The following is a 27,513-nucleotide window of genomic DNA, read 5'->3' on the forward strand; positions in this document are numbered from 1 at the left end:
ACGTTCCGACGGTCAAAGTTAAGCCGCGCAACATTATTGTTATAAAATACACAAGCTTACGGCTTTATCATGTAAATTAAATTGAAATTACTAAATTCGATTACCTTGGTATGTAATAAATAAGCATTACACGAACAAACTCTTTGATTATTTCAGCCGTTACAATACTTGCCACAATACAATATCGGAAGAGTAAAGGACCAATTTTTTTTTTTTATACACTCATCGCGAGTAAATTTTCTGCAATTAGCCGGTCAGAGGTTGTAAGGTCAAGGTCAAAGGTTATGGCTATCATTATTATTATTATTGTTATTATAATCATTATTCGTTATTATGCAGGTATTACGAATACGGTAAACTCTCCCGAACAAGGGATGTAAACTGTTGTTAATTACTCGGAGAAGCAAAAGCTGGATTTTCAGCCGTATGGCCGTATAATTCGTTGGGTATAAAATAATTGATGGTTTTATTTACGTACACTCCTTGTACGTATGTATCCCTATACATAACCCATAGCGTATACCAATGCGTATTTTACACAGTCGTACCGAAAACGGATTATACCGCATGCCTAGGTATGTAAAATCACTAGCCGGAAATTTTGCTCATGTATACGATTTATAGTAAATCCTCATCGCAGTTGTTTGTTAAAGCTGCGCAGCTTCCGGCTTACAGAGATTGATCGATCGTTATACGCAGTTGTGTAAACAAGACACATCGCCATTTCGCGTCGGTATAATTCGTAACAACCGCACGATAAAGTGATGAAACATGGCAAAACTGTTGTCGTTGAAAAATTTGAGTGATATGATGAGAAGAAGAATGACGAAAGAAAAATACGCGTCGAACAAATCGTTGTTTCTAAAAACGTTAGGGCGAAGTTTTTCAAACGATATCGTAGAATCACCTTCGTATTATTCTTACAGGGAAGGTATCCCACATGGACGATCTCTTCGTTTAATTTATTTCATTTTTTTTTTTTTTTTTATTTTTAAATATGTTACAGCAGACCGAAAACCAAGCGACACGTATTTTTCTTTCTTTTTTTCATCGCTCGTCAGACACTCGAAGAGCGGTGAAACCACCCTCCAAAGTAAGGCGTGTCAAGGGGTGATTTGGCAATTTCACCCGCAAGAAAATAATATTTTTCAACCAATCAACCAAACGGAAAATTTTACACCCAACGTGAAAGTGAAAAATGTAGTCTCCTCGCGTAAAACCAAAAGAAAAAGAAAAGAAACGGCTACCAAATCGCCCCTTGACACTCCTTTCTTTGGTCCCCCCCCCCTTAAAATGTTTGACGGGAGATAAAAAAAAAATGCGTCGCTTAGTTTTTCGTTCCTCGTAACGTATTACAACAGAAATGAAACGGGAGATATCGACCCGGGATACTTTTCTTGTTAGTCAAGTGCACTGGCCTGGATTCGTGAAGTCGAGACGGACCCTCGACACGGAGAAGATTCTTCCCTTCATCCTTTCATCTCCCTGCGTTTGCATTCATTCCTCCGGTGTTGTAGAAACGCCTGCGCGCAGGTGAACCAGGATTATACCTGCGCGCAGTCGTGACGGTTCCCGCAGGTTCACGGATCACGGAAACAGGTATGCGGCAAGGAAAGCTTGGCCGCCCAGTTTTCCCCGTAATTCAGGGTGGCCGAGGTCAAGGCGACGATTAAAGTTTCAGTCGAAAGAAGGCCCGAGAGTCGGTCGGTCGCCGAAATTCAACGCGGTAAAGAAGTTTTTTTTCATAAGAATTGAAACGTGATTAACGCAGAAAAGTAAGATAATTGTCATTTGAAAATTTTGTTTGTACACCGTTTTATCGACGTTAGGTGCGAGTGTGCGTGTGTGTGTGTATGTATATGTATTGAACTCCGAGTTACGTAACGGGGAAAAAGCCCAATGTGGAGAATAACAAGAAAAATTATCAAACTGTACAACGATTATACTCGCATACATACCTACATTTACACGCTGAGGATTCGAATCGGAGCAACGGTCAGAAGCGCCTCGCATGAATGACCGAGCTTTGATAATTAAATTCTCGTCTAGCGATAATGATATACGTGCGTGTGTGTGTATATTTTATACGCGTGGTTATTACACTGCGTATTGAATGGTCAGTGGCAGATAATGGAGCTCGCAACTTGTTGTTGCTGTTCCTGCTTGGTACTAATCCGTGACGATGACACCAATGCGTAGCTTTTACGCCTCGAGTTATACGCCCCTAATCGTCAATTATACGTATACGTACGGTTGCGGAGCTTACAGGCTCGCGGATTTTTGAAAACGCGCGTTTATTCTACACCGCAATCATTCCTCGATGCTCGTTTTCAAACACGCGTGGCATAAGCGACGAGAAATATATTGCGATAAGTGATATTGAATAAGAAATTTGAAGAAAAAAAAACAGACAACAACTCAACACCAGCGTTAAAAGCTGAAAAAATAATTTCAAATATATTACAAATATCAAATTCGTTCGCCGGAAGATTTTGTTTTTATCTTGTATATTTATTTATTTATTTATTTTTCTCCGTTTATAATATACATATACCTGCGTTATGATATTGTAGTAAAATCTGCGCGCAACGAGTTGACTCGGGGGTGATTAAAACATCTCTTACATAATATCGTGGCGTGGGTACGTATATCTTCTGGGTTTCTACTTCTCTCTGCCGCATCGCCGAGGAAGAATTTTGTTCTTTTCTTTTTCCTTCTCTAACCATATTCCTCGTATCACCCCTCCGTGTCTCCGTGTTGAGCTGATAACGCGCGATACGAATTATAAACTCAACACTGCAACGTGTTTGCAACCGTTTCGGTTTCGGATTTCGTCTACCGGTCTTCTCCTCTTATCGCGTACGTTTCGTATTTTTTTCTTTTCTTCGTTTTCCATTTCTCCTTCTCATTCCCCTCCTCTCCTCCCATCAAAAATTTTTAAACGATAATGAAACACCTCCCCCTCTCCCTGTTGTCGCGTCACCTTGCCTCACATGCCGGCAGGTTATATTATATTTTATGTTACACACACTCGGCATCCCGAGAACTCCGCAGGCTCGTATGCGATCACTCACTCGTGTCCTGTTCAACCGCACGGGAAAAGAAATATGAAAAATTTTCTTCTCTCTGCTTGTCTATTTGTCGTTTATGTTTATACTCATGGTGATTTTTTTCTTTTTTTTTCACTCCCCGCACATGAAGAACAGAATTCTAAGGACCGATACGTTTGTTTCGCGTAACCGTAATACGTATGTATAGTGAAAAGTGTGCTCTCTGAAACTGTGCGGTCAAATGTTATAAATAATCAAAAGAATCGCATCGAGGTAATATTGTAACATGCTGCATATAAGAGAGAATATTATAAACGATAATGAACAGAAAGTGAAGTTACGCTATAAATAATAACAAAGAATCATATACCGTTCAAGTAACAAGACCCACAATATTGATAATAATAACAACAACAACAATAATAAGAGTAATAGAAATATTGAACAATGGGGGGTAATTGGCGAGGGGAATATCGGGCGGCGAGAGGAAGGTGAGCGTGAGGAGGAGGAGGAGGAGGAGGTTTTCACCCTCGCGTCACATCCAGAGATGCGAAAACACACGTGCCAGCAGCCCCCCGTCAATTCTAACTCCGGCGTTGCTGCTGCTGCTGCTGCCGCTGCGACCGGGGGAATCAGGGGGCCGGTGCGAAGGTGGAACAGCTTCCACGGGGGTGGACCCGCCGCCCACGGAGGTGCCGAACCCTTCAGAGCCTTGCCGAGGGCCATTCAAGCCCTCAGAAGCGAGAGCGTCGACAGGACGAGTCACAGGACGCAGCCACCGCCACCGCCCTCCTTTCCCAGGAGGAGGTTTTCCGTTTGGTGAGGCTCAGACTCGCGACAGAGAAAAGTTTACGTTGGAAACGTGTGGGGCATTCATCGGGGAATCGGTAGATCGTGTATGAGGCTGGAGATTGTCTCGATTAATCGAGTCGAAAATAATAATCGAACACGACTCGATTAAAGAGGTAGAAATTAATCGATTAATCGGCTGGTTCGTTTTTTTTTTTTTTTTTTTTTGAAACGTCGCATTTGAAACCAAAATTTCGTAAGTTTCTATACCGAGTGGTCTTGATAGCGGAAAAGTTTTTTGATAATTTATAGTTTGATTAAAAATATTTTTCAATATCAGGTGAAAAGATTCATTTATCTTTCGCTTGTGTTGTTGAGTGGGTTTCAAGTGGGTAATTGGTAAGTAAGACAATAATAATAATTGATACTTACAATTAGATCACATAAATTGATATTGTATCGCGTCGTTGATGGGAGTAAAAGACTAAAACCAATTTCTGAAATACACACTAATTCTATGATTTAAAATATAATTTTTGAACACCACACGATAATGGGATCTTAATATTTGCTATCTTTTTTGGCAATTTTTCAGTTTTTCCATGTCGGAAGTGCGTTTTTTTTTTTTTAAATATGCCTCGATCCAAATCAATTTCTCAATTACACTATTTTCATGATTTCGTGATCTATTTAGATCGGGAAATAAAAAAAAAAACCTTAATTCCGACATGGAAGAACTAAAAACTTGCCAAACAAATAGTAAATATTGAGATCACATTATCGTGTGGTGCTTAAAATTCACTTTTCAAATTGTAGAATCTGTGTGAATTTTTTCAACGCTTTTACAACTGACGTATTTGAAATTGGTTTTTGATTTTTTTTTTCCAATTTCCACGGTGCCTAAAAAATTCTGAAAAAAAATTCCGAAACCCTTTTAAGTCGGTGAGAGCATCATAAAAAAAAGTGATTAGAATCAAAGGAGGCGAGGAAAATGGACTGCTAATTTGACGTGGAATGCCCCACATACTTTTCCTGACCGAATTTTTCTTTCCTTTCCTTTTTTTTTCTACCACAACCGGAAAATATTATTTTTTAGGTATAACAAAGTGGTGTGAAATTTATATTCCATAGTTGACAGCCTAGGTAACCAAACAATTTATTTTTGGTAAAAATTGACTCGGTGACTTGGGAAACTGATATTTGGAATCGATTTTTTTTTTTCTTCTCTGATCGTGTTAATTTGGAAATTTCGAGAATATTTATTTCAAACGCTGAGCAAATTTTATAGCAACGATGGGTTAAAATATTTGTTTAGGAGAGCGAGAAATTTCGAGGTTTGTGTTATGGAACATCGGAGTATTATATTATATTGTCGGAGTGCGAACATGTCAAAGAGATTTTCCGCAGACTTTTAACTTTTTTTTGAGGGGGGAGGAGCATTTTCCAAAACGGCCCTCGAGGGCGTTCATGGAAAGCCAAAGAGAGAGATGGTGAGAAATAGAATATGCATAATAAAGTGTTTGTCGAATCGTGCAGCACCGAACCTTTTTTCCTTTCTTTTCTCACCCCTTGGGATCTAAAGGGAAGAAGAAAAATATTTTCTTCTTCATCGTATATACGCGGCAGAAGGTTTAGGTATGTATTATATATACTTTGCGATTTGAATATTTTACAAGGAATTCGCGAATTCAATCGACGCGTGATATTTCAATTCAGGGTATATTACTGTGTTCGATGGACGGAATGGTTCGTTTATTTAATAGAATATATACCCACTCACTTATACGTGCGTAAGTAAAACATGAAGACAAATTCTAATATCATTGCGATTTTTCTTTCGTAAATAATTATCGTAAGTAATTGAGAAACGTCTTCTCGAGTTATCCACCTTTCCTGTCCGAGGTTTGAAATATTTTTTTTTCTCCTTCTTTTCCTGCTCAATTAATTCATATTTTTATCATCTCAAGTTTGCCTGAACAGCTCAGTCTTATAATAATTATACCTGTTCAATTAGTGAGAAATATTACATCCTATTAAAAATAAGGATGAAATTTTAATATTCCTTATACATCCTTATACAACTTCATTCTAAAACGTAAATCGTCGGTTGATCCGATTCTTATTAATTTTGTTTTTTTTCCTCCTTTTCTTTAATTACTCGAGGAGTTGGGGTGGCAAAATATTACAGCTTATTCGTAATATTCTTCGTTAAAGAAATGCTATTTAAAAAAAAAAAAAAAAAAAAAAAAAAAAAAAAAAAAAAAAAAAAAAAAAAAAAAAAAAAAAAAAAAAAAACCAGGGAAAATAAGAAAAAGAGGGGGGAAAAACACTCCAATCGTATTCTCGCAGAATAATCGACTGCCGAGGGTGAAGCTTTTGGATTAGCAGAGATAAAGGAAAGAAAGGAGGAAAAAAAAAAGAAAATTATAAATTTCCTGGGATTTATCTGAACGATTCGTCGAACAGAATAATATGCGCGAGAAATGCGGCGATGTAAAATATGTTGTTTTTAACCGAAGCATACCGCGAACCGTTGAATTAGTTCCGATTTAATTCAACTTTCTTTCCCCCCGTTGCTTATTCTTTCCGTTTGCATAATTTATACATTTTATTTTTATTTTTCCTCTCTTCTTTCTCTCCTGGTTTAAATTTAATTTCCGCGTCTGGTATCGCGAATTTATTGTAAACTTTTCCACTGTTACAACACCGAACGTCTTCTCCCATTCTCACACAGAATATTACCCGCGAGTACAAGGCGCCGGTTTATTTTATCGCGTAAACCAGCTAAAACCCCCGTTAAATGCACTCCCGGTTAGCCGAGAACCGAGAACAGAGCCTCGCCTCAGCTCTTAGACGCTAAGAGTGTGCAAGCGGTGTGTAAGGTGTATAAGTAATACAGCTCGGGCAATATCCGTATAGTTGGAACGAAAGGTGTGTATAAGGTACTGTATACGCTGGAGGATGAAGTGGAGGTCGGAACAATGAAAACGGTTTAGCTCAGGCAACAGTTATTAGCTTAGCTCAGCACCGCTGCCGGTGCTGCAGCTGGTGGTTTAGTTCGTTTTACAATTAGCCGTAAATTATACACGGAGACAAGGAGAAGTAGGGACAAACAAGGACGCAACGGCGATTCGGCCTTTCCGGATTTCTCCGACTTTTTAGAAATTAAAATTTCACCTCAGGAATCCTCCAAGAAGGCGAGGAAACCCGATCGTTCTTCGTTCGATGCGTAACTCTTGCGGAACTCTAATTAACCGGTCGCCGATTCATGCCGTCACGTTGTTGTCGTTGTTGTTGTTGATCTTGTTGCTTCACAACATCGGCTGATGGATGTACAACGGTAGAATTTGCCAAAATCGATTCAACGGACCGATTATATTATTTCGTTAGAATAGAAATCGATTGTTTTACTGTCGTCGGTGACCGTTATCGAGATTAATCGAACACGTTTCTCGAGACTCGTTTTATGCTCGCGAGTCAAAACTTGGAAGAGTTTGATATTTGGACTGGCTGAAATATCGAAATATCAAACATGTGAGAACAAATTAGCGAAAGTTGAATTGTTCGAAATATTGATTTTTGAAAGTGTCACTGATTGGTAGTTATTCTGATCATAATTTCGAACAACTCATCTTTCGTTATATTATTTTCAAACATTTGAAATTTCGATACATCGACCATGCCAAATATTGATCTTTCCAAGTTTTGACCCCCACCCCATTTTATACGTATAATATATAAACATTTTTCAATTTTCACACGATTCTTTCACACCACACAAAACTATTTTATTCTTCTTCTTTGTTTTTGTTTTATTTTTGCTTTACCTACCAGATGAACAGTCAAGGAAATAAATTCTTAAGTCACTTGTAAATTGTAGATTCTTATCTTCTTATTGATTAGAAAAATAAACAAATTTAATCCCCTACCGTAACGAGCGATTTTCGTGCTAATCTGCGGTGGTAACAAAAGAGCGGTAAAATTCCGAGCAAGCTGAAAGATACGAATGGCAAAGAAGAAAAAACAAGTCACTTGGAATGAAGAATTCATTCAACGCCGCTCTACAGGCAACTTGCAATCGCGTCCATGTACGCTTGGTTGCATCGCGCAAGGCGCTCTCTATTTTCTAACCGCTAACCGAATCAAACTTACTGTACAGCAATGCATCTCGCCTGTACCGCTGCTGCTACATTCTGATGTTGCAGGCGTTAGGCGGTGTGCAGCGCGTTTATATCACCCCTTTGAAAAAGTTTCACTTTGATGTTGAAACAAAATTCTCTCCCCTTTTTCCACGTTCTGTTTTACCCGTTATTTATTTATTTTTTTTATTTTATTGTACTGCTCATCAAACAAAACTTCCGATCGAAAAGTTGTTAAACTTTTACGAACCAGAAAGAGGAAAAAGTGAACAGAAAATAATAGACGTAAAAGGTGAGGGGGGCTAAAGCCGCGCGGCGTGATCGTTGTCCGTGAAATCGAATCACGTGCAGATGCAAAATAGGAAGAGTAACGGTTTTTAACTACAAACGTTGACAAATCTCTGTGTGACACCTGCCAATTGTCCCAATACATAATATACGTATATAAGTATATGGATGTACGTAGGTATCGGCGGCGCAGAGTTATGCAGAATTACGGGAATCGAATTACGCGACCGGAGTTGTCGATTAACACTCGCCGGACGAAATTCGGTTATTTTAGTCGGGTTTAAATATTTCAGGTACTTACCAGGTTTGGCCACAGAACTGAAAAACCTGGAATTATCAAAGTATTAAAAAGGGGTCATGAAAAACCTGGAATTGTGAGGGGATTTTTAATTTGGTCGTGCAAACAACTGAATATATCTGTTTTCTATCACCGTAATTGGGAACATTTTTTTTGAGGTAACAAGCTTACGTTTTTTCGTGGAGAAAAGAAATTGGCTTAAACTGACTTTTTTCGTACGTTATATTTTTATTCAATTCGAATTGAATTCGAACCGAATATACAGTCAATAAGCTGAACGATTTAGGTTTTAGTAACTTAGTAAAACTGGGAAAATGTCAGGTAAAACTAGGTTTTTAGGTCTTGGAAAACCTGGAAATATCGTGGAATTGTTTTCCCAAAAATTTGTGGCCATCCTAATTAATTTACATCACTTGTACACCTCTTGTGTTCTGACCTTTCAGTCTCGGTTTAGGAATACCTGTAAGAAATAACCTCGCGTCAACGTTTTTTCTTCCTCCTTGCCTTATTTTTCGCTTTCTCTTGACGCGTTATAAATTTTCATAAAAACTTGGCAAACGACGTCCCGGTACAAACAGCCGGATTATGAGCTTTGAACCTGTTATAACAAAAAGAGCACTTGACCTCTCTCGTCTTATTAAAAATCCCGCGCGCAACCCCGTTCAGTTAAAATTACGCACTTGGAAGGTAGAAGGAACGGTGGAAATCGGGGACAGGAAGGGGAAGGATTTTCAAAGAAGCTTTTCCAGAGATTGAACTTTTTTTTGGAAAATTTATGTAAAGCAAGTCGACCAAATTTCTTATACCTGTGTGTGTGTGTGTGTGTTTTTAACAGCCCTGAGATTGCCCGCGGAGGGTGTAAGATAAACAATTATCTCAATCTCGTTTTACCGTCGTTGAATACACGTGTCTCACACCCTATTTGCATATGTACCAACCGCTGCGATGTAACCGTTTATCAGAGATTTTTTAGTCCGTATGCGGTGACTTGACACGTATCAAATAACTTTACGACCTCGTCTACTTTCCGTGTTTCAGCTTTGGTAAGCGGACGGGAGGAAGCGCCCGAAGGCCGAACGAATGCTTCGTCTTGGAACCCTCCGAGATGATAGTCGTGAGTATAAAAATTATTCACCTTTTTGTACACGCTGTATCCGATGTCGTTTATACCTCGTTGCTTTCCTTCTTATTGTTGAAAATTGATTTTACACGTCAGTGACTTCGATTCGTCTTCAACTCGACTTACTCGTTTCAAAGGGAATTTTTCGGGAAGATAAAAAAACACTAAACGTTTCAAGTTTTCAACCCTTTTAGTCACCTGGACGAAGCTTATTCGTTATTCAACACTTTCATTCGTGCAATTCACTTTCTTTTTTTTTTTTGGTACGGAAGTGCCATTATATATTTCTTTTATATAATGTATTTATCGACGCTGAATGCGAAACTAATGTAAAATTTAATTAAACCAAAAACAACCCCTAGAATGGGGTGAAAATGGGGTGAATTAGCAACATTGTTAAACAGACAGTCTTCTTGAATGAGATCTTTGTATGAATATTTATTTCGATCGAGTAAGATTTTAGGCCGAGAATAGGTGCCACCCCCAACACTATCTATATGCACCCTTAAGGAGGGTGAAAACTACCCCTATGCATTGAATTTTGTAAATCTAATGGTCATTCTGAGATCTCTGTTTGTTATACAATGAATTCCAAGCGTTCTTAGTATACGTTCATTGTCAAATTTCTCCGCTAACGAATCACATCCGCGAAAATACGTTTTCTTTTTTTCATCTGCACATGTTTATTTATAAACAATTATGGTGTAAGAAAAAATCCTAATCATTCCAAAGCTTAAGTATTGTTTTTGTTTTTAACCTGGAAATGCGTAAAAATCAGGATTTTGCATGAAATATACAAAAAAAAATGACAAACACACGAGTTTTGTCAATTTTCGGTCACACGAAAAGCCACCGAAAGGGTTAAATCGTAAAAGCGGCCTGCTCCGTGGAATATTGAACGCCTTTTCAATACTCGGTAATATCTTCACGCTGAATAGCCATAGGCAGAGTTAGGTTATCAACTAACAAGACTGATTGTGAGACGGTCGAACGACTCGAGGTCCGTACCGAGAGACGGCCACGGCAGCTTACCTTCGACGAGAGAATAATCTGATCCGCGCAGACCTGCAGGTACGAAAATCCTCTACGACGGTTAATCGATACTTTCCACGACGTTATGATGCTTGTAGGTTATAGAGACAACTCCCCGGGTATTATGCAGATTTTTAAGGAAACTCTGCCTCGAAACGTGATATCCGTGATTTCTTTTGGATTATGTAAGGTATAGAGGGGAGTAAGTGAAATGGATTCAAATTTGAATACAATTAATCATTGTCGTTGGACGTGCGATGGATCATCGTCGGACTGTGTATCGATTATAAAATTGAGACGATGTACGAATGGGTTCAATATTTTTCTGTTCTCGACTTTGGGGGTGGGATAGAAAAATGCGAATGACCAAAAAGGTCGACGGGACGAAATTGCGAAAGTCAAATTACCGACAGTTAAAAACGTAGAAAGCGTTATAAGCACGAAAAGTTGTCTTGTAGATAGATAAATATTGAGAAAAAAAATGTACAAACAAAATATTGTACTGCGAAATTACTGAACAGTCAAAAAGGTGACTTTTCAAATGTCGGACAGGCGCCGTTTTCGAAAATTTATCGAAATCTCGAGACCCGCTGATTGTGAGACAGAATGGACAAAATACCGGAAGGTTGCAAGACGTCGGAAACACGTTTATTTATTCCTTTCAACGTCAATAGTTTCAGCTAATCGATGGAGTTACGCTTGTGAAGCGACCCGAGAACCCTGACGTGAATGTGGAAGGCGATTTAATGCAATAATGTCTTGAATAAATCAAACCTACGGTAAAAAAAATGCACCGTTTAAATGTTACTAAAAATATGTTGACAATTCTTTTTGGCTTTAATGACACGGACGATCCTCCAGTACAACGAGGTAATCTTGATAAAACTGGCGTCGAGTTTACGAATGTCACGAATTTCGAATTTTCACGAGATTTCGGAATTCTAGTTCTTCTGCATTTTGTAGATGTCAGAAATATTCCTCCTTCTGAACTTTGACTGTCCGAAGTACCAGCCGCTCCCAATATTTAATTTCGGTACATTCATTTTTCTACTATCTTCACATCCTGTACTTTGTTTATTCGGAATGCAGATTGTTCTGAAGATACTTTTTTCGAATACAAGAACGTTCGGTTAGATCGACAAATTCGTTAGATCGGTTAGTCGAATTTTTGGTCTTTCGGGATTTTGACCCCCACCCAACTTTTTATATTTACAGTCTCGTTCGAAAGAAGCTTTAAATAAAGCGTCAATTCTCCTCGAAAGGAATATTTTATCCATTTTCAAACTATAATCACGAAATCACTCCTGCATGTATAAACCATGCTGCTGCATCTGCCACGATGTAAAATTGACTCAAAAGAAGAAAAGTCTCACTCGCAATTATACTTTGTACCCATAACGTGACGATTAATATTAATTATATGTATATGTATGTATGAGATCAATTTTCAATGACAACGAGTATGATGGATTAGGGTACGGGTATAGAATTCGATGCAGGTGGGGAAAGAGAAAAGGTGAGACGCGGGATGAAAAATGAAAAAGCTTTTCGTCGTTGCTTTTTTTTTTCTTTTTTTTTTCTCTTTCTAACTACGCCGCAGTGAATAATATACACGGGAACGAAACTTTTCCTCCACCCTTTCCATTAGCATCTATATTACTTTTGGCTACGTAGGTGAAAAGCTGGGAAAGGATTGCCTCGCGATTCGCTCCGCGTTTTCCAACAATATTATATCTACAGACCTACGACCTACGCCTGGACGCGTATATCCCCATATCTAATACTACAAAGGAAATAGTAGACCTTGTTCGTTGGTCCTTTGTACCCTGTGTAATACGATTAAATTTAGAAATAAAAGTTGCGCAACGATCACGGCGAAGAAAATTCTCCAGCTTGAGGTCCAATTCTTATATTATATATACTCGTGCAATTCCCACGTCGAATCAATTTCTCATCACTTGATTATGATTTCATTATTTTTTTTTTTTTTTTGTCAAGACTGGATCAGACAATCGCGAATTTCGCCATCTGTGTAGCTGATAGAAAAAAGACATAATAATAATAATAACAATAACAATTGGCCAAAGTCAATGAATTCGATTTGAAACTTGTGAATGAATCTTTTTTTCCTCAACTCCTTTTTCTGGTTTCGATCAGTCGATCAGTTATCTAAGGTCGAATTGAATTTGCTTCTTTTTTTTTTCGTGCGGAGAATGAAGTTTGTTCTTTGAAAGTTGAATAATTTTTTTGATTCGATATAAATAAGTCAGGGAGTTTCAATTTAATTTTCTACGAAACTTTCAGTCGATATGTGTTACGAGTTTCAACGGTGAGAAATATTTCTCAGCACCAGCAGCAGCAGCAAGGGGGTGAGAATTTTCTACGAGCTTTTGAAAGTTTGATACTTCGGGTAAATAACCAAATGTCATTCGGTATCCACGTGTATATTAAATTATGCACAGCTTCGTTAGCCTCGTTGCTTCTCTTCAACTCCAATTCCGACCCTTGAACTACTGCTCTAAATGACCCACTTAATTTTCTTTGACCTAAAAAGCGGAGGAGAGATGCAGGAGAATGGAGAAGTTAGGCGCTCGTCTTACACAAAGCTGCCGTAAAAGTTCTGCAGAAATGAATTCTACGCCCGTTTTACAGACGCACGTATTTCTTGATAAAAAAAAAAAAGAAAAAGAAAAAAACAAGAAAGAAAAGTAGGTAAAATTTTTTTTACTGATTTTCCGCGAATGAATCTTACACTCGATTCTCGCGACTGAACGTAATTAGTCCGTTGATAATGAGTGGAAGTTTTTTTTTCAATTCTACTTGTTTTGAATAACTGAGGATTGATAAGCGGATCGATTCTTACGACCTTAAGCTTCCAGAAGTTTTTTATTTGATTTATCAAATATAAATGATTACAAATTAGCAAATATTTCAAACTTCGTTCGCAGCAGTGTTTTCATTGTATCTACGTATAATCTGTAATAACTATTACAGTAGATTGTGATATATGAAGGTGAAGTTTGTAGCGTTGAAACAAAAATTGCTATCTCGCACCTTTGGACTTTAGTTGACAAAATCTGACTTTGTTCGTAATTTATTTTAACGGTGTCCCTAAATTTCAGGTAATAAGTTGCAAAACAACAAGTTTTTCTTAGTATGCATCGTTACAATAACGTTGAAAACTTTCCGGCTGACGATATTATCCCGAATGACAGAAATTGATTTACGATAACGGACGAAGTGGTGAAAGTTATGAAAAATTCCGAGCTTTTGACACCCCTAAGATTTTTCTGGCGGTGCTATTTTTTATTTTTTCTTTTCTTTTTTTTTTTTACTGTTCGTGCGGTTGTTTATTTTAAGAACTGCCGGAGTCTATTCTAGAGAGTCTCCCGGCGAACATGTGCAACGCGATCGCGTTCCAAGGGTTTTAGGATTTCAGAAGTTTTCAGGGTTTTTGTCTTCTTCTTCCTCTTCTTCCTCTATCCCTTTTCGACTTTTTCTTCTTCCTCTTCTTCGTGTACTCGTCTTGGGGCACTTCTCTGCCAAGGCCTTTCCATTCTGAGAAGTTGGCGTAATTACCGTTACACGCGTTATGTCCGAAACGATTTCTTAAGTCACGGAGTTCTTTTCTCAATGTACGTAATTTTTTTCCAAAGCACGTCCGATCCATTGTACGACGATGTAACGAAATTTCTAAAAAAGATTTTGAAACAGGGATAACAGATTGAAGAAATGGTCTATGCGTCATGATTCCAAACTTTGACGTAGTTTCAAGATCACGCAAGTCTCGCGTTTGCGCGTTGCTGCGAAGAAAAAAAAATTTTTTAAATTAAAAATTAAATACCTCGGACAATTATTTTATTCTTTTGCATTTAAACGGAATGCGTAACGTTATGCCATGATGTTTAACAACTTGATGACAAACACGTCGGCATTAAATGTTGCGTCAATGTCGTCTGACCACTAAATTATTATATCATATCCGTTTGATCCATCCATCGGTGGAAAAAAACTGTCATGCCGTAATCATTTCCTCGACTTGTTTTAGAATCAAACACGCGTACCGTACAAATTGTGAATTATTGGAGATTCACTTTTAGTTAACTATTACAGGTATGTACATATTTGAATGAAATCTAACTCGAGCCAAATTTGATTTTCAAAGTTTCGTCGATCACTGTTCTATAAATTACCGAATGACGAACAAAGCTCTCGAAGCTTAAAAGCTTAGCGTCATCGTCGCCGGTTTCATCTCCTTCTTAATGCACGCATATTTTCAGCGGATGAAATAGCGCGAATACTTCCGGTCTGTGACGTCGGATTAGCCGGAAGCATGTGTCATTTTTTCCCTTCTTTTTTCTCTCAAGTTCCTTGTCTGGATGAATTACCGTGGCTTACACAGCTTCCGAGAGTATTTCCGATTCACGCGTATCACAAGTATTATATCTTATTCAAGAAAGAGAGATTTGTAATTCTGTTTCTCGCAACTTTATAAGCGACATTGCGATACCAATTATACCGTGCACGTAAGCCAGACGTTAAAGAAATTTGTCAGACGCCGCGTTGCCGGAACTGCAATTTCGTTGCAAAAATTTGTTACAGTCAGCTTGGTTATTATTTCGCCAATTAATTTTTCTCCGTTACTTCGTTTCTTTGATTTTCATTTTATCTCTCTCTCTCTCTCTCTCTCTCCCTTTCTCTCTCTTTTTTTCTACACTCAATTATTCGTCATTCATCCGCATTTCTGAATTGCATACGCATCGCGTGCACCAAAGTAGTTGCATACACACATGCATGTGTGATCCGCCGGGCGGCGGGTGCAACTGCAGTTATCGTTGAATATAATTGCAACTGCTGCAGTCATCTCCGGTTGTTTGTACTTCGTTACATCCTATATATATATATATGTATAGCTGATGTAAATCACTCCAGTCGGGAATCGTTTTCGACAGTTTTTCACGACTCGTTGCATCTCGATGAAATCACACAGCGTCAAATTTTCTCTGGTATGCAAAAGAAATGAAAAAAAAAAAAAAAAGAAAATTTGCTCGTCACTTCGATGCTGCGACGCGTTGCTGCGGCCGGACTTTCTGACTTTCTACTCGCGATCTATAACAGCTCGTCCTCTCTTTTTCATCCGTAATCGTAAGAAGCCTGGAGTACACGTACAAGTATCTTGACATGTTTTTGACTCGCAAATGTAGGTACATGTTTAAAATATGAGTACGTGGTTGGTCGAGAAGGGTTTTTTTCTCGTCCACGGGTGCAACGACGGAGTCGAAAACTACTCGCATGCGGCTAGTTTTAAAAATATACGGCAGGATATTATTCCGCGGTATGAAGGAATGACGCACCGTGTGAAGTACAATACGTGCCTACGTAATGCACGCATATGCATTTATAGTAGCTCGCTTTCTTGCCTCCTTATCCCCCTCAATGTGTTTTACGGACGTGACGCCAACGTGGTCGCCCATGGATGGTCCAAAAATAAAGCTGAAATATGTTCCTGCAGTGCTATACATACACGCGTATAAACTCCTCATCCTCTTCATCCTCTTCATCCTCCTCCTCTGTCCCGCATATCCCGTAACTACCGTGCATACGAGTCGGGGATCAGCCAAAGCTTATCCCTCGTAGCCTTGCTACCCCTGATCCGAAAAGACTGAGGACCATAGCTTTCCGCCATTCCTGCACTACGCGTGGAATACGGATCGGGTATTTTTGCCTTCTTTGTATACCCGTTATTTTTTATTCAATTCAGCTTGCAGCGATACAGCTTCTTTACAGTGTCGAGTCGTGACGGTCTTCCGATCAAGCTTTGTGGAAGAATTTTTACTCTAAAACGCGCATCGTGTGCATTGCATAATACGTGTGATTGGGTACTGTCGAATAAGAAGCGTGTAACGTTCGTGATATGTTACATAGCGCGGAAGAGTGAAGAAGATGAGGGATATCTCGCTGTGAAGAGGGAAGAGTATATGGAAAGAGAAGGAGAGAGGTGATTGCACCAAAGGTTTCTGACCGTGTGTGCAACGCAACTGCACTCTGTATCTCCGTCTCTCTTCTTCTCCGCACACGCGTGATCTCGTTATAGTTTTAGAGAGAAAGAGAGAGAGAGACGAAGCGAGTGCTGGCGGAAGGAGAGCGATAAGGTGAAGATGAAGATGGCAAGAGAGAAAGAGAGAGGGAGGGAGGTCTTCTCGGTCCCATGCTGAGCTAGTCCCCCATTCCTTCCTCTCTCTCTCTCTCTCTCTCTCTCTCTCTCTCTCTCTCTCTCTCTCTCTCTCTCTCTCTCTCTCTCTCTCTCTCTCTCTCTCTCTCTCTCTCTCTCTCTCTGTCTCTCTCTCCCTCGAGCCCTCTCGCTTCTGCCTATCTCCCTCTTCCGAATTCTGTGCTTCTACGATGTCCCAGCAGCCGGTCCGCAACGATGCTCCAAAGGATGCGAAGGCAGTATCCGTACAATGCGTTGGCGGTCGAGACGCGCGGCGTAGAGCTGAAACGACACTCGATAGTTCGTGACGACGAAACATTCGAGTGATCGACGAATCAATTTGACTTAGGCGCATATGTATTGAGAAAAAGCTTGCGGTGCGGCAGCGGCAGAAACGTGTTTATGAACGGTGTTTCGTACTACGGAGAATTGTTATCGATACTCTCAGTATCCGGAACCACGTTTAACGACCACCAACGGTCGCGAACCATCGAATCATTCCTTCGTGAAACATGCCTGGTATAAGTGCGCGTGTGTGTGTGTGTGTGCGCGTATGTAGTGCCCTTACGGTTTGAGCTGAAAACTGTGAGGCGACACGCGGTCACTTCGAATCCCCTTGTCATTGATGAAACAGCTTTAACACAGAAAGAGAGTGACTGCATACACATTGATGTATCTACGTACAGTGAACGAGTACTCGGTTTAACAGTTGTTCCAAGTTTGGTTATACATTTCGTGGTAATATTTACGACTTTACATCTGTACCGTATACCGTTTATCGTTCTTGAAATGGTATGTTGACGACGACCCAACGAGTTTTTTTTTTTTTTTGTTTTTTTTTTTTTTATCAAATACCCAATTCCTGGATTCTGGTGTTATACTGTAACTTTACGTACGCTTCTCGAATCGACTGATAAGAAGAAATAGAAGTAGAGAAAGAGAGAGGGCGAAGGAGAGGGTGGGGGGACAGGGACAGGAACAGAGGGGCAGAGGGACACTGAGAGGGACAGAGTATATGTATTTCTCCATGTAAAGTCTTTGACGTCCCATAAACTTCCATGAATTCATTTTTCTCCATTTTATTCTCCATTTTTTTCTCCATGTCCCATGAGGTCTCACGAATTCTTTTTTCTTCGTTTTTATCCCCATTTTTTCTCGCATGTCCCGCAAAGTCCCGCGTGTTCCTTTTCTTTTTTTTTTTTTTTACTCTCCATTCTTTCACCACGTCCCGCGAATTCCCATGAATTCTACATTTTTTCCCCATGCCCCGTGAATTCGTTCATTCTTTTTTCTCCATGTAAAAAGTCTTTGACGTCCCATCAAGTTCCATAAAGTTCCATGAATTCTTTTTTCTTCATTTTTTCCCACTCCCAGAGGGATACTGAGAGGGACAGAGGGACACAGTGGAACGCAGAGGGAAGGAGAGAGAGAGAGAGAGAGAATTTTCACTTTGCGTGATTCCATTCTCAGAATGTTATACAAATTTGTTGGGATCTTTCCACTTTTCATAACGTTCATTCATTACCGTTAAATGAAAATTGAATTCAGTGGAAAATCTTGTCAGTTTTCAAGCAAGAATATTACAGCCACAGGCGTTGTCGAACAATGTTATGTAATCCAGAGAAAAAACGTTGATTATCCTGTACGAACAAGGAAAGTTTGTATGCGAAATCTTGCCGACACCCTCGCTTACTTTCAGACTAAACTTGATTATCCTTGTGGGGTTTTAAAACCTTTTTTCATTAAAATTCAGGCATCTTCAGCCAGCAGAATGGTTCTTGAAAATTTTCATCTGTTCGTCCTGTCAGAGGTGATTTAACGAAGGGTGTGTTACGCGAGCGGAGTATTAAAACGAGATCGCGAATCAACTTCCAAAGCACACCGGAAACGATGATCGTATCAATGCAAAATTATATGAAACCAACGAGTCTTGATTTTTGCAATACATTCTCGATTCGTCGATTCAATCGATCCGGGTCGATCACCTCGAACCAATTGTCTCCTCGTACAATCTTACCGTATCTACCTATCTTTCCAATTCTATTTCGACAGTATTGCCACACAGGGACGTATTCCTCGGTGTGTAGGAAATCTCCTTATCTTATCTCTGCAACGTCGCGGTGGCAAAGGGATGGGATGGGGGGTGAGGGGAGAGGAGGGCAGCAGCTGTAAGTACTGCCGAGACATAGCACAATCATTGGTCCGAATTTTCCGTGCTTCGCTGTTCACCGAGTGAGTCTAACTCGACCTCTCGTAGTTCAGTTCCAGAGTCGCGGTCGCTCGGTGAAGGCGCGTTTCGTTTCGCTTCGCATGCTCGTCGGAAAACTTAAACGTGGGCTAGTTTTTCTTCCCGATGATTTGCAAATTGTCGTTTAAATAATTGCGAGTGAGTGCGCCAGTGGCCCGGAAGATAATTATTACGAGTGTGAACAGGCACTCGATCCAAGAACATCGAGTACGGACAATAAATGCACTTCGGAAGAGGACGCGATGATGCAGTTTTGTGGCTAAAAACCGCGAAACTTGTGACCATTACGCGTTTCTCAACGCAGAAGTGATACAACAATGACACAACCACCACCACCACCATCATCATCATCATCATCCTCGATGACGATCATCGTTGCAAGTGATTGATCAAACCGCAGGAAGACAGGCGCCACAGTCCATGTAAAACGTACCGCATATCAACTGCAACGAAGATCTTTGATAGCAATCTTTCGGTTCACCGCTAAGATTAACAAGATTCTGAGTAATATTATACACATGTCAAAGACAGACAAAGACTTTTGTAATACTCACACCAATACGGCGAATGATTGCAACCACCAATTAAATAAACCTTACCGATTGCGACGATATTATCGCGACAATGGACAATAATTATAACCAGAAATGTATCGTCGACGGTGATGCGGGGTGTGAACCCGTTTCTTACGACATTTTTTATTCTTGACTGGAAACATTGGTTGTCTTTTTTTTTTTTTTATTTTCATCTTTCATTTTACTCCTTGATGAACTCACATCGTGCGCATACGCGAAGTGACATTTCCAACGAATATCGGTGAAAATGTTGAAGTACGTTCACAGACCTGTTCGTCCTCGCGTTGTAATGAGGAAGAAAAAAGGACGACGTTCCATGTCCAGGAGCTGGCCTGGTACCCCAGGCACTCTCTCTGCTATCTCCGGTGATTCCGAGGTAAAGAATTTTCACTCGATACATAATTTGTCATTATATTTTTTGGCAACGAAACTCGGAGAAACCAAAGTACATAACCGAAAACTCTCGCAATAATCATGCGGGATTCAAAAACCATTCGTCACTTTGTGCACACACACATACACACACGGGCATCTTGTCTGCATCGTCGTTCACACTTTCTTGACAATGAATTTGTTAACGATGACGGTTGAATTCTGGCCGTTACCAATCCTTTGAACAGCTGTTATCTCTGTACTACACAATATAACATTGTCCGATGATAAAATTGAAGTATAACTACGTTCGTACGGCGAGCGGATCGTTTCCGTTTTATGAATCGAAAAAATACACGTCGGTTTACTTCGTAGTATATCACATACGACGATATCGTACACCGGTCGAACGATGCATTGCATAAATGAATTAACATGGTAATCATTTTTACGACACTATACTACGTAATTTATAAACTCTGTACGTATATTATTGCATATGACGCGTAATTCCGGTAACCCCTTTTGGCATTTACGGTATAACTTCCAAGTTCATTATCTTTATCGCGAACGTTTTCACGGAAATATTCTAAATATAACGTAATCTTTTTATACAAGTTATCGAATCGCAAGCAGGGCGATTATGGCGTTTCTGAATAAACGTTACATCCTCTACGGAATCCCGTGATAGATATATTCGTACGCGGTACAGCGGTCGGAGAAACTATATAAAGATATCAAATTTATAAATAACATGTATTCTCTGTAACGTGCAAGGAAATTGTTGCGATTGTTGGGAATTTCCGATTCTATACTTGTATCCTCGTTTCAGAGATGTGAAATTTTGTCACGGTATTCCCGTGATGTCTGGATACCGGTATAAAATTACATTATATTACATTATATTACGTTATATAGGTGTCGGCTTATTATGCACGACGTTTCGGGTGACAATAATAACGTCTGTCTCGTTTTCAATTACGCATTTTTAATATTTACTTTGCCGAATTATTCGTTATTCCAAGGTGTAAAGTGATATTGTTGCTGTTTTCGTTATCGTTGCTGTTTGTTGGCCAGGCATAGCTGCATTTTGTGAGGCACAGAAGAGACATGTGCAAAGTATTTGCACACAATCTTGGTTTACACGCATACTTGGGCGTTATCGCGTATCCAATTGTAAGCAAGTGTCAACTTCTCGACCGACTCGCTCAATTGAAACAAACAATCAATCAGGTACAATTGCAGCTTGTCATTGCGTGATAATTCGTGCACGGTGTCGCTTATGCCCGGGTATGTGTAACGAATTATGACTCGTGTGCGGAAAAAAAAAAATATCGTATTTCAGGTATTCGAGATTTACCACATTGCGAATAATAATAATAATGATGATGATTGCACGCTTTCAATCATTCGAAATTACGCAATTTTTGTCACTCCGGTTTTCACACGCAAGAAAAACAAATTAGAATGAATTCCGATCGTTTGAAAGGGATTCGAATAAAAAAGAAAAAAAAAAAAAAAGCGTCATTACTGAGGACAAATTTTCAATCAGAACCTTCACCGACGTACAGAGGAGTCAGATGCTCTGATTCGTAGTTGGCGAATGTATCTACCGGAAGTCCGGCCCACGAGTTCCGGTTCCGGTTCAACACGACGCTATATGCTTGCACGTGCTGTGCTGTTGCTGCCGCTGTCGCGCTGCTACTGCTCTCGTTGTTCTTTTACTTCTCTCCTCTCGTAACAACGAATCTCTCTGTTTAAAATCTCCCCACAAAAAAAAAAGCAAAAAAAAAAAAGAAAAAAAAAACCCCCGCTTAGCCGGCTAGATGTTCGTAAAATGTACGTACAATGTGCGTACGTATGTAATATGTATGTATATACCGATACCGCATATTTATTATCGAGAAAAAGAAACGGACTCATTGACGTATATTCCACGTTATAATTGTGGAAAAACCTCTAAACTTCGACAACAGTTTTATATCTTGTCTGACGTAGAAGTTATAGGTGGCGATTTTTCTTCAACAATTGTCACGTTGTTGTTGTTGTTGTCGTACATCAGACATACGACGTTGAAAATATAACGCACAATCTTAGCAACGAGAAACTAATTATCCCGGTGTTTGGTACACTTTTGTAAAAATAATTTTATGTAATATTCAGGCTCTTCGACGCGCGTCCCTCTTAATTTTCTAATCTTAGCTCGGACCTTACATATTTCCGTTTTATTATTATTATTTTTTTTTTTCCCTACCGTTACACTTTACAGTTTATTCTTATCGCTATACTTTTGCGCGAGTTATTTATTATCATTGTTATTTCAGAGTAAATTTTATATTTTTTAACATACACACACGTGTATATAATATATGCGATAATTGCGTTGTGTCGATATTTCGCGCGAATGATTGTTTATTTTTGTAACTGTCAGCGCGAATTGTAATTTTGTTTATCATTCGTTCGCAATTATTGTATTACGTATGTACGTTCGATCAAACGTGCAGGGAGCTCCGTTTAAGATTTAAAAAAAAAAAAAAAGAAAAAAAGCAAACTCTGTAAAAACTTGATCCACGATCAATGTTAAGCTTTCAGAATTCGGCCAAAGGTGTTAATTTCGATTATGTCTTTGAACTTTCAGATCGACTACCCCGAAGTACACGGCGGAGGCGGCAGAATGCACAGAACGCCGCATCCAATCACCGACCATCGTCAGGTCAACTTGGTATTCGATGATACGGTAATATTTTTTATTTACCTTTCTCTGTTTTGCTCCTACCATTCGCTTATTCGTGTTCCAATTTGCATTCCGATTCGCATACCTTCGCGTCAACGCCTCGCGTCATTCCCTCGATTATTATCATCATCAAAAGTTTTTTCCTGCCAATTTATTTTCATTGGACGTTTAATCTGATCGAATTATGGAATTCGCGGTAGAATGTACAAAAGGTTAAATTTATTGTTCCAAATGACGTAAAAAAGATGCTACCAAAGTTTCAGCTCTCAATATTAATATTTAGAGGTGCCTCGTCGTGATTTTCTATTTCCCGTTTAAATAACATGGGAAATTTTTTATTTAAACGGTATAATTTTATAATTCGTGAACGCATTAGTGCAATGATAAGACCGGAACGTATTTTTTGTTAGGAAATTGAACGCTCTAGAAAAAAGGTCTGTTATCGTTTTATGATAAATCTACTCTGAAAAGTTACTTAAGGTCAAAGGTGAACAAGGGATCGTAAGAAAATAAATAGTCGATCCTTTTTATACAGTCTAACTGTATCACAAATCAATATTTTCAACCTTTTACCCTCGTGTGGAAAACTGCCTGATGCGAAATAAAAGAAAAATTAAAATTAATTCCAGCCTTCGTTAAAATGTCGCAACGTCGTGCGTGATTCTATCATTCCTACTTTTTCATAGACTATGGCATCGGTGCACGGACGTGTAACGTATACATATACGTACATGACGAAGTGAGTTTCGCGCAGGCAGAATTCTCGCTTTCGATATCTACTCGAATGAAAAAACTATAAATAAACCATTCTTACTGTCAATGAATTGTGAATGACAAGTCTATGACTTCGTGGCCAGTGAATCCCAGGAATGCTTGTGGTGACCGAGTGAAATTACAAGAAATTTCTATTAATGTACGAGTAATGGCGACCATGTCGATATTACTTACGCCGATCTTTTTAATATCTTATAAAAATTGTACTATTTTTTTTATTTTTATTCTCGCCTGATATTCGGATCTACACATTTTATATCCAATATTCACGGCGCAATCGTATAACCCTTCGATATCCGGGGACCCCGCCTGTGTACGTCAAGTTTTAGTATACGATACAATTGACAATCGTCGTTCAATTTGTTTCTGTTTTTCATGAACGAATGAATGAACGGACGAACGAAGGAATGAATGAATGAATGAATGAATGAATGAATGAATGAATGAATGAATGAATGAATGAATGAATGAATACGCTGCTTCGCAGGCCCTCTGTAACAGTCGGTCGCTGTGCAGTCTGAGTATGTATCTCTATATACATACCCAATATACCATATCGAGACAGAGCGTTATTAGGCTAATTTCCCGTGTATATTTATGCTACACAAACATACATACGCACACAATCACACGGATGTGTGCATACGTATTTATCTGGGCATTTAATGGGAGACCCGAGGGGGTTTATTCAGTTACGAGAAACTGTGGATATACAGGCATAGGTAGGACAACCTATCCGCATCGTAGGGAACCGAACCGAGGGAAATGGGAATACGATGTCGTATGGAGTCGCAGAGTCGTGTACAGGTATGCATTATGGAGAGAATAGAAAAAGAGAGAGAGAGAGAGGGAGGGAGGGTATGCATCGTATGCCTACTAGATACAACTAGCCGAGCAGCGGCAGCGAGTAAACGTGGCGGAGCGGAGTAAAGCCACAGGTGACCCTCTTTGCCCCCTTCGCCTCGTTCCCTCGCGCCGTCCCTGGCTCGGTTGGTTGGGTCACGTGACGCGTTCTCTCGCCGTCCTCCCCCGCCCCTCCCTTTCGTAACCCCTCGCCGACCCCACCACGCCTTTTGCCGCTCGCACAGTTTCCTCGCCTACCTCAGCGACGTACGGTTGCTCAGGCCCGATACAAACGAAACACCAAACCAAACTAAGCTAAACGAAACCAAACGAAACGAAACGAACCGATACCAACAATACGGAAATGTCTCATGGTGCCTTGTGTCGCTGGTGCTGCTGCTGCTCTCGCTGCAACGGCCTACGCGAGAATATGCGTTTATTTACAAACAAATAAGTCGCGCTGTTGTTTAATAAATGTTATACAGCGAGTTTGACGAGGCTCGTTGTATCATCCGTGACTCGTCGTCGTTTCTTTTGCTTTTAAATTTATTGTTATACATATATATATGTGTGTGTATGTATACGTATGTGTATATGCAGAAGTGAATCGATAGTATTATTGTGTATGTTTGTTGTGTCGTGTGTGCGCGTTATACTCGGGAAACATGGACACCTTCGGGATGTATCAAGTGAGTTTTACAATCTTTACTCACACACACAGACACACACACCGCACACCCATACTCGCGCGCGCATACACAGCACACACCCAGGCATTCCACGCGAGTTTTAGTCACGACGAATGATTGTATATAAATAAAAGTAACTTGTTAAATGTTATTTACTCATATCCAAACGTTTTATGCACACATATTTCTGCCAACATGGCCTTGGGCTGTGCGCGAAGGTGGGAACCTCTCATCTCCTCTCGTTCGCCTTTACCTTATCTCTATCTATCTCTCTCTCTCTCTCTCTCTCGCTCCTGGTATTATGTATTATCTATTGAATCCTGTTCGATGGGCACGTAAAAATCCAGTGTCGAGTCCTGCTTAGCTCGCTGATTTGGTTGTACTTACCAATGACGAGAGAGAAAAGGGACGAGGGAAAACAAAAATGTCAAAAATAGGATACCTAAGCTTCGTGCCGCACGTCGGTCTTTTACGAATTACCGTAACAGCGCTAATTCCGCCGTTTTCTTATTTTTCGTCCTGACAGTTACAGCAAACTCGATGATGCTGGCTATGCAATTGTAAGAGCAGTCTGTTTTGTTTCGATGTGATGTCATCGGGCGTTCTAACCTACGCTTGAAATGAATTTATCACGCCATTAGGGGAATTTTCTGGATCTCGTACACCATCGCCCTCGATTTTCTAATCGCATCGTTCTCTAACCTATCATCTACATTCGATCATCGTTCTCGTGCTGTTGCAATTTGAATATTGGCATTTACGCTTGACACATTTATTTTCGCATTGCGATGATGGTGATGATAACCACGTAATCCCTATGCAGTTACTCATCTTCCTCTGTAGCTTTTATACCTGAGAAAAATTAATTAACCTTTAGATTCCTCGATTCCTTTCGCTATTTGAAGATTTTTTTTATTTCTAAAATCCTCAAATTTTAACTCTTCCATGCTTGAAAACATGCTCAGTTCATATTTAGCGTCAAACTTTACGCTTCGACTCATTGATGATTGAAAAACATTTTCTTTCGTTATGTTACAGTTTTCGCAGGGCCTGACTGGCAGGCCAGAATTATTTCAAAAGTCAAACAGAAGCAGCCATTCCAGTGACACAAGCTCCGCTTATAGCGGCTCTGACACAATGACGTCTGTTCAAAGCTCCTTGGATGCCGACGAGGTCGACTTATCCGGACTTGTCGAGTCCATAGTGGACAGCGACGAGGAAGAAGACCTTGCCGAAAGCATGGATGTAAGCATTGTTTTTTACACTGATTTTTTCTAACATATATTTTGTCATCCTTCTTCCCAACGGTGTGATGTCTCTAATATACCTGGGCCCATCCACTTCGGAAGGAATCAAATTCCATCGTCTATTTGGTCAGAATTCATTTTCATCCCTGTTGATCGATTGATCGCTTTCAGAGCCTGACTGTCCGCGACACGATAAGAGACTGCTTGGAGAAAGATCCCGTGGATCGAACTGCGGACGACATAGACATACTTTTGGAATTTACCCAACACTTGAAAGCCTTTACGAATATGACGTTAGCGGTGCGAAGAGCATTGTGTGCCGTTATGGTGTTCGCCGTGGTCGAGAGAGCCGGAATGATTGTTCTTAACGATGGTGAAGAATTGGACAGTTGGAGCGTGCTGATAAACGGAGCAGTTGAAGTTGAGCACAGCAACGGCCAGGTCGAGCAGCTCCAGATGGGGGACAGTTTTGGTGTTCAACCAACTAAAGAGCGCCTCTTGCATCGAGGGGTAATGAAAACGAAGTTAGTGTTGAATCGAAACTTTATGAACTGCAATTTTGAATACAATGAACGACGAATGGCATTCAATGATTAATTTTCAATATTTCAGGTGCGATGACTGTCAGTTTGTGTGTGTAACGCAGGATGATTACTGCAAAATCCAGAGTCAGGGTGTTGAGAACACAAAACGGCACGAAGAAAATGGTCGAGTAATATTAGTCACTGAATTACGAGGCGCGTCGGATGGTACCGGACGTAAAAGTCACGTCGTTATTCGTGGCACCCCGGAACGTTTGATGTTACAGTTAATAAAAGAGACTAGCACCACAGATCCCACCTATGTAGACGATTTTTTGTTGACGCATAGAACGTTTATTGACAATCCACTGTTGGTAGCTAATCAACTTTTAGAATGGTTTACCGAACCACAAGTTAGGGATCGTGTAACGAGAGTTGTGTTGTTTTGGGTGAATAACCATTTCACGGATTTTGAAACTGACCCAGCAATGATGGAGTTTTTGGAGACGTTTGAGATCGGTTTGGAAAAAGAAAAGATGCACGGTCAGTTGAGGTTAGTTCGACTTGGTTTTCATTATATATA

The 27,513-nt window shown here is 39.8% G+C and overlaps 1 protein-coding gene across 12 annotated transcripts in view; it reads left to right on the top strand.

Annotated features, from left to right (window-relative positions):
• LOC107227796 (rap guanine nucleotide exchange factor 2) overlaps window positions 1–27,513 on the top strand; it is a 105,548-nt gene that overhangs the window by 66,179 nt on the left and 11,856 nt on the right. For 9 of the 12 annotated variants that reach the window (XM_046746588.1, XM_046746585.1, XM_046746586.1 and 6 more), the window contains 5 exons: window positions 9,603–9,678; window positions 22,761–22,859; window positions 26,201–26,407; window positions 26,581–26,933; window positions 27,022–27,483. In XM_046746588.1, coding sequence (XP_046602544.1) covers window positions 9,603–9,678; window positions 22,761–22,859; window positions 26,201–26,407; window positions 26,581–26,933; window positions 27,022–27,483 — 1,197 coding nt within the window. Of the gene's footprint in view, window positions 1–3,206; window positions 3,870–9,602; window positions 9,679–19,963; window positions 20,127–22,760; window positions 22,860–24,723; window positions 25,163–26,200; window positions 26,408–26,580; window positions 26,934–27,021; window positions 27,484–27,513 lie in introns of those variants that run through there. The other 3 variants (XM_046746587.1, XM_046746590.1, XM_046746595.1) reach the window with 3 other exon arrangements.

This window comes from Neodiprion lecontei, chromosome 1 (assembly GCF_021901455.1).
Source record: "Neodiprion lecontei isolate iyNeoLeco1 chromosome 1, iyNeoLeco1.1, whole genome shotgun sequence".
In the NCBI taxonomy this organism is placed as follows: Eukaryota; Metazoa; Arthropoda; class Insecta; order Hymenoptera; family Diprionidae; genus Neodiprion; species Neodiprion lecontei.